At 34.7% G+C, this 13244-nt stretch overlaps 1 protein-coding gene across 1 annotated transcript in view; it reads left to right on the top strand.

Moving 5' to 3' along the window:
- The window catches only part of LOC114177377, a 74842-nt gene that overhangs the window by 44991 nt on the left and 16607 nt on the right, over nucleotides 1-13244 (top strand). The window contains exons 36-50 of the mRNA XM_028062696.1: nucleotides 2535-2638; nucleotides 3122-3417; nucleotides 3555-3630; nucleotides 4474-5172; nucleotides 5283-5601; nucleotides 6160-6318; nucleotides 6436-6599; nucleotides 6739-6919; nucleotides 6993-7262; nucleotides 7363-7569; nucleotides 8029-8083; nucleotides 8282-8412; nucleotides 8551-9051; nucleotides 9151-9954; nucleotides 10051-10127. Coding sequence (XP_027918497.1) covers nucleotides 2535-2638; nucleotides 3122-3417; nucleotides 3555-3630; nucleotides 4474-5172; nucleotides 5283-5601; nucleotides 6160-6318; nucleotides 6436-6599; nucleotides 6739-6919; nucleotides 6993-7262; nucleotides 7363-7569; nucleotides 8029-8083; nucleotides 8282-8412; nucleotides 8551-9051; nucleotides 9151-9954; nucleotides 10051-10127 — 4043 coding nt within the window. The remainder of the gene's footprint in view (nucleotides 1-2534; nucleotides 2639-3121; nucleotides 3418-3554; nucleotides 3631-4473; nucleotides 5173-5282; nucleotides 5602-6159; nucleotides 6319-6435; nucleotides 6600-6738; nucleotides 6920-6992; nucleotides 7263-7362; nucleotides 7570-8028; nucleotides 8084-8281; nucleotides 8413-8550; nucleotides 9052-9150; nucleotides 9955-10050; nucleotides 10128-13244) is intronic.

Genomic DNA, 13244 nt, shown 5'->3' on the forward strand with positions numbered 1-13244 from the left:
ATTACATTTCATAATTAGGAGGATTAATAGGCTTACAATATATTTTATATTTATTGTACGAGATTTTTGATCCTGAATTGTAGGGAGAAGTGTGTTAAGATAAATGGGTTGGCCAAGTATGTCCTTTCATGGTAGAAACCCATGGTAAGACCCAGCTCATACTTGAGAGGAAGATTGTTAGGAATAAGTATGAGTAGAAAGTCCCACTGTAAGTAGAAATAAGAAAGTTGAGTGACATATAAGAAAAAGAAGACCTATAAACATTGTTCCTTTAAGTTTTATGTTGGAGGTTTAGTCATGATCTCTTATATGAGCAATCCATACACCTCAAGTGATGAATTGTCTTAGTCTATCATAGTAAACAAAACTCCAATTGTGGTATCAGAGCTGTAAAATCCTTAGGGGCCACTGTAATCTCATGTGCAGCCTACATTGCTGCTGTTAGAATATTATTAGCGGTTACAAATTTCTAGAAAATCAACCTTTATATAATCTCGTAAATTAGGGTGATTGATTTGATATTATTATGAGCCTTTATTGTAATTGATTCTATTCAATAGTACAAATACACATTGTGTGGTCTGCATTAGACACACAATACCATCTGAACATACAATTCTATAGCTGCCAACACAACATTTATTTATTCAATTGTATTGCTTCTAGGCCTGCATTGTCATAGTTCAAATTCAAATCTTAAAAATGTTTGATAGTCAAAAAACTTGACCCACTACAAGGTTCAACATAGAGGAGATTCTAAATTTAAAGGGTTTGCTAGATACATGACCAAAATCTGGCGACTCATGTAATTGCTCCTTAGCATTCAAGGTGATATTCCTTACTCTTGTGCACTCTATGCCTTAAAATTCCTTTAAATAAGGTGTCTGGGTAGTTGATTCTGGTACCATACACCACATGCATCAATCATCTACTAGGTTTATATCTTATAGATTTTGTCCAAGCAACCCGAAAATTGCACTTGCGGATGGAACTTTCATTACAGTTGCTGGAAAAGGAGATATTATGATAAAGTAGAATCTAATTCTGAAAGATGTTTTGCATGGTCCCGAATTATTTGCCAATTTGATTTCTGTTCACAAGCTTACAATGGATGTATACTACCAGGTGCCTTTTAATCCTACAACCTTCCAATTTCATAATCATGGAATGGGGACGGTGATTGGACTTGCTATTAGTATGGAGTTTAAGCCTAACTCAACCTTACAAAACCGGCTTTGTAGGGTTGAGTTAGGCTTGAACTCCACTTCTTAACATGGTATTAGAACCATAGTTAAAAAAAAAAAAAACCTATTCTAGCGAGATTTCTTAGACATTTTGTTCTACCCGCTATCTTGGGCTGCTATTGGATCACCCATCTCTAGACCCATGCACGAGATGTATATTCCTCGGCAAGTAGAGTGTAAACCTCACCTTACAAAAGCATAGTTTGGCAAGCTTACTACCATAATGAAGACCATGGGCTACAAGCAAGGCCAAGATGGTCATACATGGTTTATTCAGCATTCAGCTTCAGGGGAGTTACTACACTAATTGTTTATGTAGATAGTATAATTCTAATAGAAAATGATCAGGCAAGAATGGGAGCCTTAAAAGGATGTTTGATTGCGAAATTTGAAATTAAGGAGTTAGGCAAATAAAAATATTTCTTGGGCATCGAAATGGCCCACTTCCCATCACGGTATTTTTATTTCTCAATTGAACAAGAGTATGTACTGGATTTATCGAACTCTTCCTTTCACACAAACTCTTATCTCAATATAGATCTTCTCATAAGTCGTCCCTGCCTAATAGATCATTGATTTTTATATTGAAGAGCCACAAGATAAATGTGATAAGAAATGTTAGTTTATGTTGGGTAAATTGGATTTGTACTCGGGGAACTCACCCTCAAAAGCTAGCTGTAAAGGCGGGAGAACCAAACACTTAAAGACTCTCCCTAGGATCCCATACCACTCTGTGGGATTTGGGCACCTCATAATTCCCAAACTCCTATCACATTGATAATGGTATACTTTTGTTGTTACCAAGAAAATTTGTTTGATACCAGCCTAGATCATATGCTATATTCTAATAGAATCTAAACAGCCTTGGCAACTGCATCATTTCTTGCTGCAATTTTGCTTGGTTCTTCCACTGCTTGATTAATTACATTTAAAATGAAAAACAAATTACAAACATATTGATCCTTTATTCCTTCTTCAGTCATGTTGAAGTTGTTAGGAAACAGCAGAAAATAAAATATATATGAAATTCCTACCAACATTCTAAATTGAAAGAACTGGCTTTAGTTTTGATGAAGAAGTTTGTACCAAACAAGCTGATTATTTCATTAAGTCCAAGTCCACAATAATAGCTCCCAAATTCTTTACTGATGCAAAGTAATGTTGTTTAGATATGTTTACCTTTAAACCAAAGGAACTTGCCTGTTTGTCTAGCTTTAAACCTATCCACCCACCGAGAGGTGATATTTTCATTTTATTTTGTGTTCTGATGGCTATTGTACTTTTTGTTAGGTTGTTTCTTCTGAATTTACCTTCTATGATGGCACTAAGTCATTTCTTGATGATTCATCTTATGGCGAGAAGCTTGTTCGTGCAAAGTTGGATCTAAGTTTCATGTGAGTTTCATAGTTATCAAGTGTTAAATTTTCTTAGAAGTGTTACTGTTTTAGAATTCTTGGTAGAAATATTTTCAGTTTAGGAAAAAAGTGACTGTAGACCTGCTTGGATGAGCTTTTTTGTAAGTACTTCGGAGAGAGAAAACTAAAGAAAAATTGAAATTAGACTCTATAAGGTAAAATTAGCTTATGAAGAAGTCAATTTCATTTTTCTTCATATTTTTCTCTCCTAGAAGTGTTTATGAAAAAGTTTGTTCAAACAGACCTAATGCATGTTCAGGGGTAGACCATTAGCTAATGAGCACTGTGGACATTATGAAACTTTGTTAATTATTTTTCAGTTGGAATTATTTTTGGCAAGAAATTCTTAAACTAACAATTTTTGTGTTCAATCTCTCTTTTTCACTGATTCTTTCAGAAAAAATTGTAAGAATTTCTCTGATTGAAACTTGACCTGTTAGTTTCTTCAATATATTTGAGTAGGTATGCCTCCAAGGAGAAAGACTCTTGGATTAGAGCTCTGTTGAAGGATTTCACTGTTGAGGCTGGTTCTGGTCTTACCATTCTAGATCCAGTGGATATTTCAGGGGGATATACTTCTGTGAAAGACAAAACAAATATATCTTTGCTATCAACAGACATCTGTTTACATCTTTCACTTAGTGCTCTTTCTCTTATGCTAAATCTGCAAAGTCAGGCATCTGCTGCATTAAGTTTTGGAAATGCAATTCCTCTGGTTCAATGTACCAACTATGACCGAATTTGGGTGTCTGAGAAAGGTTTATTCCTAATTACAGAATTTTCTGGTTGCAATTTTTCTTTTATTTTTATGTAATCAATATATCAACTCGACTGATTATTTTTTTGTACCATCTATAACTGGGAAATAAAGTTCTTATAATGAACTATTTTGCAGAGACTGGTCATATAACCTTTTGGAGGCCTCGAGCTCCAGCAAATTATGTTGTATTGGGAGATTGTGTGACATCAAGGTATATTCTCTATTTTTTTTTTTTTTCATTTATACCTTGCTTTTGCATTTGTAATCTTCTGGAACTCACTTTCTTGATCCTTCCCAATGAAATCTTTTTAGGGAGTTTTCAACTTGGCCAAACATCAAAATTGCATCAGGAAAATGTCATGAAATATTGTTTAAGATGGTCCTTTTCTTGATATTGTTATAGAATTCTCTTTTTCTTTGTTTTCCGTTATCTTTTGATCTTTTGTTCTTGTAATGTATTTATTAAAATATTTCTTATTGACATGAATTTTTTCTGAATATTTTTTATTAATATTGCTTTTATTCTTATGAATTAATGAAAGAAAAATTTTGTATTATACTTAAAAAATTGTTTATTATTTTTTCTAGACAGACAAACTAGTTTGATAATAAATAGTTCATTTTTCTAAAATTTTTCATTTATTTTTTCTTAAGCCTAGATGCTTTGTAAAATGCATAACATTGAGAGAGAGAAAGAGAATAGATTGAGAAATGCTGTATCTGTTGCAAGTGAGCTCATAATTGGATTACTTTGAATTGCCAAAAACAATTTTGGAATACAACAGATAATATAGTTTTTCTATCAGCATTCTACGTTAAATAATGTTAAAATATAATCAGCAACGGTTACAGATTTATAGGAAATCAACCGTTACATAATCTTATAAATTAGGGTGATTGATTCCTAATTATTAAGTGTCTTTATTGTAATTGATTCTATTCAATAGTATAAATACATATTGTGTGTAGTGTTTGGTTGTAAATTGTGATAGGAGCCGTCCTGAGTTACATAGATTCCTTACTGTGTTAATTTTGCTTTTCCATGTCTTTTCAGGCCAATTCCTCCTTCACAGGCAGTAATGGCTGTTAGTAACACATATGGTCGTGTAAGGAAGCCAGTTGATTTCCGTCTTATTGGGTCATTCCTCAACATTCAAGGGCGTGGTGGAAGTGAAAGCCATTCTGTTGATGACAATGATTGTTCTCTTTGGATGCCCATTGCACCATCTGGGTACACAGCTCTAGGCTGTGTTGTGCATGTTGGAAACGAACCACCCCCAAATTACATTGTTCACTGCTTACGTTCTGATCTGGTAACATCAGCAAAGTATACAGACTGCTTACTGAATATACCATTAAATAGTCATTTTACTTCTGGCTTTAGCATATGGCGCCTTGATAATGCCGTTGGTTCATTTTTTGCTCATTCTTCCACTGGTTGCCCTCCTAAGGACAGATGTTATGACTTAAATCATCTGCTTGTCTGGAATTCAAATCGAGCTCCCTTAATAGGTCCCATGTCAGATTATCCTTCTGATCATGAAGATAAAAATATCCAGACAAGCAAAAGTGTAAATACATCTGGCTGGGATATTCTCAAGTCCATTTCAAAAGCAACTAACTGCTATATGTCAACACCTAACTTTGAGAGGATATGGTGGGACAAAGGCAGTGAACTCCGCCGTCCAGTCTCCATTTGGCGACCAATCGCACGACATGGTTATGCTGTCTTGGGTGATTGCATCACTGAAGGGTTAGGCCTATTGCCCTCTACGCCTTTTTCTAACTTCCAATCATCTATGTTTTACTCAACCTACTAAAATGTTTTTTTGGGGACTAATTTTTTTCTTCTCTTGTCTTCAGCCTAGAACCTCCAGCACTAGGAATAATCTTCAAGAATGACAGTCCTGATATCTCTTCAAAACCTGTTCAATTTACCAAAGTTTCCCATATTGGATCCAAAGGGATTGATGAAGTTTTCTTTTGGTATCCAATAGCTCCTCCTGGTTATGTTTCTCTAGGATGTGTTGTCTCTAAATTAGATGAGCCTCCACGATTGGATCTGTTTTGCTGTCCAAGGATGGATCTTGTTAGCCAAGCAAACATTCATGAGGTCCCTCTTTCAAGATCTTCAAGTTCAAAGTCTCCTCAATGTTGGAGTATATGGAAAGTAGAAAATCAGGTTAAAACTTACATCCAATGGCTCGCTCTAAAAAATTTTGTATTGAAAGCTCTATTTATGTGTGGTGTTAAGAAATTTCTGTTATTCTTAGAATTTTGGTCTGGGTCTAAAGTCCCACACCTAGCAGTATTGAGTTTGGCACATGGTTACTGTAGTAGGTGAACCAATAATAGAATAAGAACGATCTTGGATATCAACTTACAATTTGGGTCCAACATGATTTAACAAAATTGATTTGTAATGTAAGGGTTACCTCCCCACTTACACTAATTTAGTTTTATCTCTAGTCCATGTGGGACTTGGTTTTTTTTCCAAATTGGGTGCATGTTAATTTTACCACGTGCTATGGAATTAGCTTAGGGGAGCATCCACATGCCAAATTTGTTGTACAAGTTTATTAAAATAGAAAACTCTTTTGATTTTTTAGTTTGGAAAGCAGAAGCTGAAAACACTTATTATACCATGATCATATTGAGCTAGTATTACATACGAGATTTTCAACACTCTCCCCCTCCCAAATGAAACAAATTCTTTACTTATTATACCATGTGTCTGCAGGCTTGCACATTTCTAGCTCGTTCTGATCTAAAAAAGCCGTCAAGCCGATTAGCGTACATAATTGGTGATTCCGTGAAGCCCAAGACTCGTGAAAACATAAATACTGAACTAAAGCTGCGATACTTTTCCTTGACAATTTTGGACAGCTTATGTGGAATGGTTTATCTTCGATACCTCTTGTGAAATTTGAAAATAGTTGCCATTCTTTATATTGTTCTCCAACAATATTTTTTAATGCAGGAATAATCATTGTGTTATTTTCAACTACCCTTGCAGATGAGACCCCTATTTGACACTACAATTACTAATATTAAGCTTGCAACCCATGGAGGAATACATGGGATGAATGCGGTACTGATTGCTTCAATTGTTGCATCAACCTTCAATGCACACTTAGAAGCATGGGAGCCTGTTGTGGAACCATTTGATGGAATATTCAAGTAATTAATATTTAATTCTTTTGTACAATATTTTAGTTGCATATTGATACTGATTATCTAGTATCTTGTGATTTTAGTCATGAATCAATCCTGTTCAGAATATTCCATTAATTAGATGTTTATTTTCTATCTTGCTTAGATTTGAAACTTTTGACACCAATGCACAGTCACCATCTGGAGTTGGGAAGAGAGTTCGAATTTCGGCCACCAGTATCTTGAATGTAAATGTTAGTGCAGCAAATCTTGAATCCTTTGTGGCAAGCATTCTTTCATGGAGACAACAGTTAGAGCTTGAAGAGAAGACATCGAAGCTGAATGTGGTAAAATTCAGAATCCTTTATCCTTTTATCCTTTAAAGCGGGCAACTTTTAACCTTTCTGTTTGGATTTGCAGGAGGTTGGTGGTCAACAAGGCAATGGAGAAAATACTACTTTTTCTGCACTTGATGAGGATGACTTACAGACTGTGGTAGTTGAAAATAAACTTGGGTGTGATATTTTTGTCAAAAAATTCGAGCATGCTGTAGATACAGTTGACAAGCTACAACATGGCAATTGTGCTTCTGTCTGGATTCCACCTCCAAGGTTTTCAAATAGGTTAAATGTAGCAAATGAATCTAGGGAAGCACGTTATTATGTTGCTGTGCAGATACTTGAAGCCAAGGTTATATTAAGTTGAAAATGGTTTATACATTATTCCAATCTTCTTCCTGATTATCCTCCCTACCCAGAATGTTGAATCCAATTCATTTCATATTTTGTAGGGCTTACCTATCACTGATGATGGTAACAGCCATAACATCTTCTGTGCTTTGCGTCTTCTTGTTGACAGCCAAGCATCAGAACAGCAGAAGCTTTTTCCACAGAGTGCAAGAACTAAGTGTGTGAAGCCTGTTCTATCAAGAATTAAAGATCAGGTTGAAGGTAGAGTAAAGTGGAATGAACTTTTCATATTTGAAGTCCCCCGAAAGGTATTGCATCGTTAGTTGATTAGTTTTACAATTTTGCTTCATTTTTTATTCCAATTTCCTCAATAACTGAACATTTTATTGGAAGATTTTGAGCTGAAAGTTTGGCCAACTAGAAAATAATGCCAGTACTTTAGAAAATGTTACTTTTATTAAGCAACACTTATTTTCATATATTTACATTGTCATTATACATCCAGTTGGGGGTTTCTCTATTTTATTAATTCTTGAATGCAAGATTTTCTGTGCATTTAATTCTATACTTCAGACCTGCTTTAGTATTACAAGCTCTAGTACGGTCATCCCTTGAGGTTTTTGAAATATTTGTTCAGTCCCCATTTTTTTTCCTTCCCAACACCACCCAATGTATACGTATGTGAGCACATTAGGTGTCTGCATTCATCAATTTAAATTTTATAGGCATTGACCGCATTTATTGTTACATTGAGAAATTCATTACAGGCCCCTGCTAAGTTGGAAATAGAAGTGACAAATCTTGGAGCAAAAGCTGGGAAAGGTAATTCTTTGATGACTTATTCTGTGAGACTTCATGCATATCTTGGATGTCCTGTTGACTTTTGTTTGTACAAAGTCTAATGCTACTGATCAAATCCATTGGAGTAATTTAATCATTAGTTGTCAATTATTATTTGGAGTTATATGTTTTCTTCCAAATCGGTTGCCTTTTCCCAAAACTTATGTAGTCAACATGCAGGGGAAGTTGTAGGTGCACTATCCTTTTCTGTTGGACATGGTGCAAATACTCTGAAGAAGGTTGCTTCCGTGAGAATGTTTCAACCAGCAAGTGATACCCAGAGTATTAGATCATATCCACTTAGTAGATTGGTCAGTTTATATAATTTAGTCATTTTTATCTGTTAAATGAAATTATTAATTGTCTTTTTATTTTTATTAAGAAATGAAATCATTAAGTGTGTAGAATTTTCTATTTACTTTTATCCTATTTCACTTATTCTGGTTCAGCAAAATGTTGAAGCCAAGCAAGATGGATGCCTCTTTGTTTCAACCTCATATTTTGAAAGAAACAAAATTGCCAACCTTCAAAATGATATTGAAAGTGAGAATGATGATGATGATAGAGACATAGGTTTTATGGTGGGGCTCAGCCTAGAGAGTGATTGGGTGAGTATCAGATCGTTGCTTCCACTTTCAGTGACCCCAGTATCATTACAGAAGGAATATATTGGTATGGAAGTTGTGATGAAAAATGGAAAGAAGCATGTAATTTTCAGGGGTCTTGTCACAGTAGTGAATGATTCAGATGTTATTTTGAATATTATGACAAGCCATGCATCTCATACTCATGGTCCCTCGCTTGGAGTAAACAGTTCTAGTACTGTAACTGAAGAAGTCTTTCAAAATCAGTATTACCTGCCGTCAACTGGTTGGGGTAACAATTGGCCAGGTGTGCACAAAGATAATCCTGGACATTGGAGCACAAGGGACTTTTCAAACTCATCTAAGGTCGGTATATTTATATATTTCCCTTATCACTAGTTAACTCTCTCAAGTGAGATCCATGATTATGATTATTTTTCTAATCTCACTTGTGTCATTTTGAAGGATTTCTTTGAACCTCCACTTCCTCCAGGGTGGAAATGGTCCTCAGGTTGGTCCATTGATAAGTCTCAATATGTTGACAAGGAAGGATGGGCTTATGGGCCTGACATTATAAGCTTAAGATGGCCTCCTACTTCTTCACAGTTTTCAACCAAATCAGCCTCTGATGTTGTGCGTCGAAGACGTTGGGTTCGTACTAGACAGCCTTTTTCTGACCAAGGTACAGAGTACTTGCAGAGTGGAGCAAGTACTGTGCACCCTGGAACTTCTGCTGTTTTATCATGGAGAAGTACATCCAAGGACTCTGAGCAGTGCCTGCAAGTTCGACCTAAATTTGATAATTCTCAGCCCTCATACTCATGGGGTTGTGCTATTGCTGTTGGTTCAAGTTATATATATAGCAAAGATCAACTATTAGATCCAGGTTCTAGACTAACTGCTGTAACACCCAATGCCTCTTTGAAGCTTAATGAGCTTGAGAAAAAAGATATACTTCTGTGCTGTAATCCTAATAGTGGAGGTAAACAATTGTGGTTTAGTGTGTGTACAGATGCCTCAGTTCTCAATACTGAATTAAATGTACCTGTATATGATTGGAGAATATCTATCAGCTCTCCTTTGAAATTGGAGAACCGTTTACCTTGTCCTGCTGAATTTTCAATCTCAGAGAAAATAAAGGAAGGAAATTGTATTGAGCGACATCGTGGTATTGTATCTTCTCGTCAGACTGTACATATCTATTCAGCTGATATTCAAAAGCCACTGTATATTACTTTGAGAGTGCAGGGTGGCTGGGTCATGGAAAAGGTGATAACTTTTATTTTAAAGTAATTGTCTTAAATTGTCTGTGTGCTTTGCAATTTAGCTCATATGGTTAGACTACTTTTTGATTCATCTACTCAGGACCCATTTCTAGTGCTGGATCCTTCTTTCTCGAATCATGTTTCATCTTTTTGGATTACTCACCAGCAAAGTAAAAGGTATGTAATCTGCTTTTCTTTCAAAGTAAGTTGCATAAATTTTATTTTAAGTGACTCACATTTGTGATGTATTGAATTCTATACAAACATTTCTTCTAATAATCTTCTTAGGGATAAAGTTTTTTGACTATTTGAGATTTTGAGCAGAAGTTTTCCTTAAAATACATCCATGATCTTGTATCTTTATCATATCATCAAAGCGATACGACTATAACTTGTTAAATATATATTTTTTTGTAATGAAAACAGAAACATGAATATTTGTTTGTCCTCCAGCATAAGATTGTCTACGTAAATGTTAAAACATAGAAAACAAAAATTTGGACCGAGTTCCTTTGTGACTGAATACATGATGGATAAAAGTTTATATATACTCATTACATTTATTATGCATGAATAAAGAATAATAGTGAACGAAATGTATTATTTTGATTCTCAACACTCCCTCGCAAGTTAGAATATAAAATCATATGTACCAAGTTTCTTTTGGTCACAAAATTGATGAAGCTTGTGGAAGTATCTCCTGACTTGATTTTCTCCCTTATGGAAATATGATTCAATCTTAATATTTTACTTGAAAAGAGTTAAGCTGTACAAGAAAAAATGATTTTATTGAATTGAATAAATGAAACAGTACTCTCTATCGCCAAAGTAAGGATTACTAAGAGATCTCTAGTATCTTACAAGAGCACACTAGTAATAATTACACTTGAACTATGTAAGAATATAGAGAATGATTTCATTGATAACAACAAACCAATAACATTCTCCTAATGTGTAATAATCAAAATGACATTAAATGAATAGGAAGGTTTTGACGCTACTTTTTCCTAAGTACTATGGAGATATCGAGAATATTTTTTATCCTAATAATCTATTATTACCAACAATTACGATATTTGTAGCTTAACAAAATATTTTCTCTCAACTTAACACTCCCCTCAAGCTATTGAATGAAAATTTTATTCCTAGGTTGCATGTGAGATCATGAAATCATTCTATGGTAAGACCTTTTATAAACAAATCTGATACCTGAGGCCTAGATGTGACTCCAAAAGGTGATAAGGCCATTATCTAGTTTTTCTTTAGTGAATATGTACTTGGTCCTATCATGCTGAATTATATTGTGAGCTACGCTAATAGCTAATTTATTATCACAATAATCAGTCATAGACTCTTGACATGTTGCTTTAAGATCATTAAAAATAACTCTCAGTCATAACAATTCACAAACCCCATGTGTCAGCTTGGATTTGGTCTTTGCATTAGACCTTGCAACAACATTTTGTTTTTTACTTCAAGTCACCAAATTTACACCCAAAAGCATGAATATCTAAGTTGGATATCTTATTTGTAATAGACCTTGCATAATATACATCACTATACACTTCCGTTTTTTTATTTTTCATTCCTGTTGAACAACAATCCCCTTCCCACACTTGTTTTCAAATATTGAAGGATTTTGTTCACAGGATTGTGCCTCAACTCACTAACTATGCTCACAACGTAAACTATGTTAGGTTTGTTGTGGGCTAAGGAAATAAGCTTTGCCAAGTCTTTGATATTGACCCTTATTTGCACTAGCACTACCTCCATCAAACTCAATATTGTGGTTTTGTTCCATGGGAACTATAGAATTGTATATGTTCCGAATGTATTGTGTGTATAATGCAGACCACACAATATGTATTTATACTATTGAATAGAATCAATTACAATAAAGGCACCTCATAATTAGGAATCAATTGTCCTAATTTACGAGATTATGTAACGGTTGATTTCAAAGAAATTTATAACCATTGATTATATTCTAAAACTCCCCCTTTAGAGTATATATGTCATACGCACCAACTTGTTACAAAAGTACTCAATCTGAGGGCAACTAAGGGACTTGGTGAATACGTCATCAGTCGATTGCTAAAGTTGACAAAATTAATAGTGATATCTCCAGAGAGCATAATTTTTCTAACGAAGTGGCAATTAATTTCAATGTGTTTGGTTCTTTCATGGAAGACCAGTTTGATGCAATGTGAAGTGCAGCTTGATTGTCACAAATAAGCTTTGTTTCATGGATGTCCCTTATTTTTATTTGTAGTAGTAGTTGCCTGAGCTATGTAAGCCCCCAAGTGGTTGCTGCCATGGCATGATATTGAGCTTCTGCACTAGATTTGGCAACTATATTTGCTTCTTGCTTCTCAATGAGATAAGGTTTCCTCTGATAAGAACACATTACCCAAAAGTGGATCTAAAATATGATCATGATCCTGCCCAATTCGTATCAGAGTAATAAGTGATCTTAGTACTGCCTTTGTCTTCGTACAATAATCCTCATCCTGGAGCATTTTTTATATATCGAAGAATACGTGTTACAGCATCCAATGGCTATTAGAAGGAGCTTTGATACCATGTTAAAAAGTGAACTTTAAAGCCTAACTCAACTCCACAAAACTGGCTTGTAAAACGAGGCTTGCACCCACTTATATACTTGTCTTATCTCTAGTCGATGTGGTACTTCCAACACACACCCTTCACGCCGAGGTACATACATCTTGTGCGTAGGACTGGGTAGTTCGATAGCGGCCCAATAGCGAGTGGAACTATATGCCCTAGAAACACAAATCTTTCTAAGATAGGTTTTAACTATGGCTTTGATACTATTTAGAATTGTATATGTTCTGAATGTATTGTGTGTATAATGCAGACTATTTAATATGTATTTATACTATTGAATAGAATCAATTACAATAAAGGCACCTAATAATCACCCTAATTTACGAGGTTATGTCATCGTTGATTTCTTAGAAATCTGTAACCATTGATTATATTCTAACAAGAACTCCAATGTTTTTGTACAAAAGGCTAAAAGCAACCAAACCATATTAAGGAGGATTATCTAAGATGATAAAGGGATTTGTGAAATCAATAAATCATATTAGAGAACTCCCCTTGAGCAACAAAATTGGGTGGTTGCTCCATTGTGTATACTTATTTGTCAAGATTGTCATGCAAGAAAGCATTATTAAAAGTTGTGTTTAGTTTTAACCCAATGATACCAAATCGGCTTGTAAGATGAAATTACACCTCAATTATTTAATATAATTTGGCTATATTCTAATC

The sequence above is a fragment of the Vigna unguiculata genome, chromosome 3 (assembly GCF_004118075.2).
Source record: "Vigna unguiculata cultivar IT97K-499-35 chromosome 3, ASM411807v1, whole genome shotgun sequence".
In the NCBI taxonomy this organism is placed as follows: domain Eukaryota; kingdom Viridiplantae; phylum Streptophyta; class Magnoliopsida; order Fabales; family Fabaceae; genus Vigna; species Vigna unguiculata.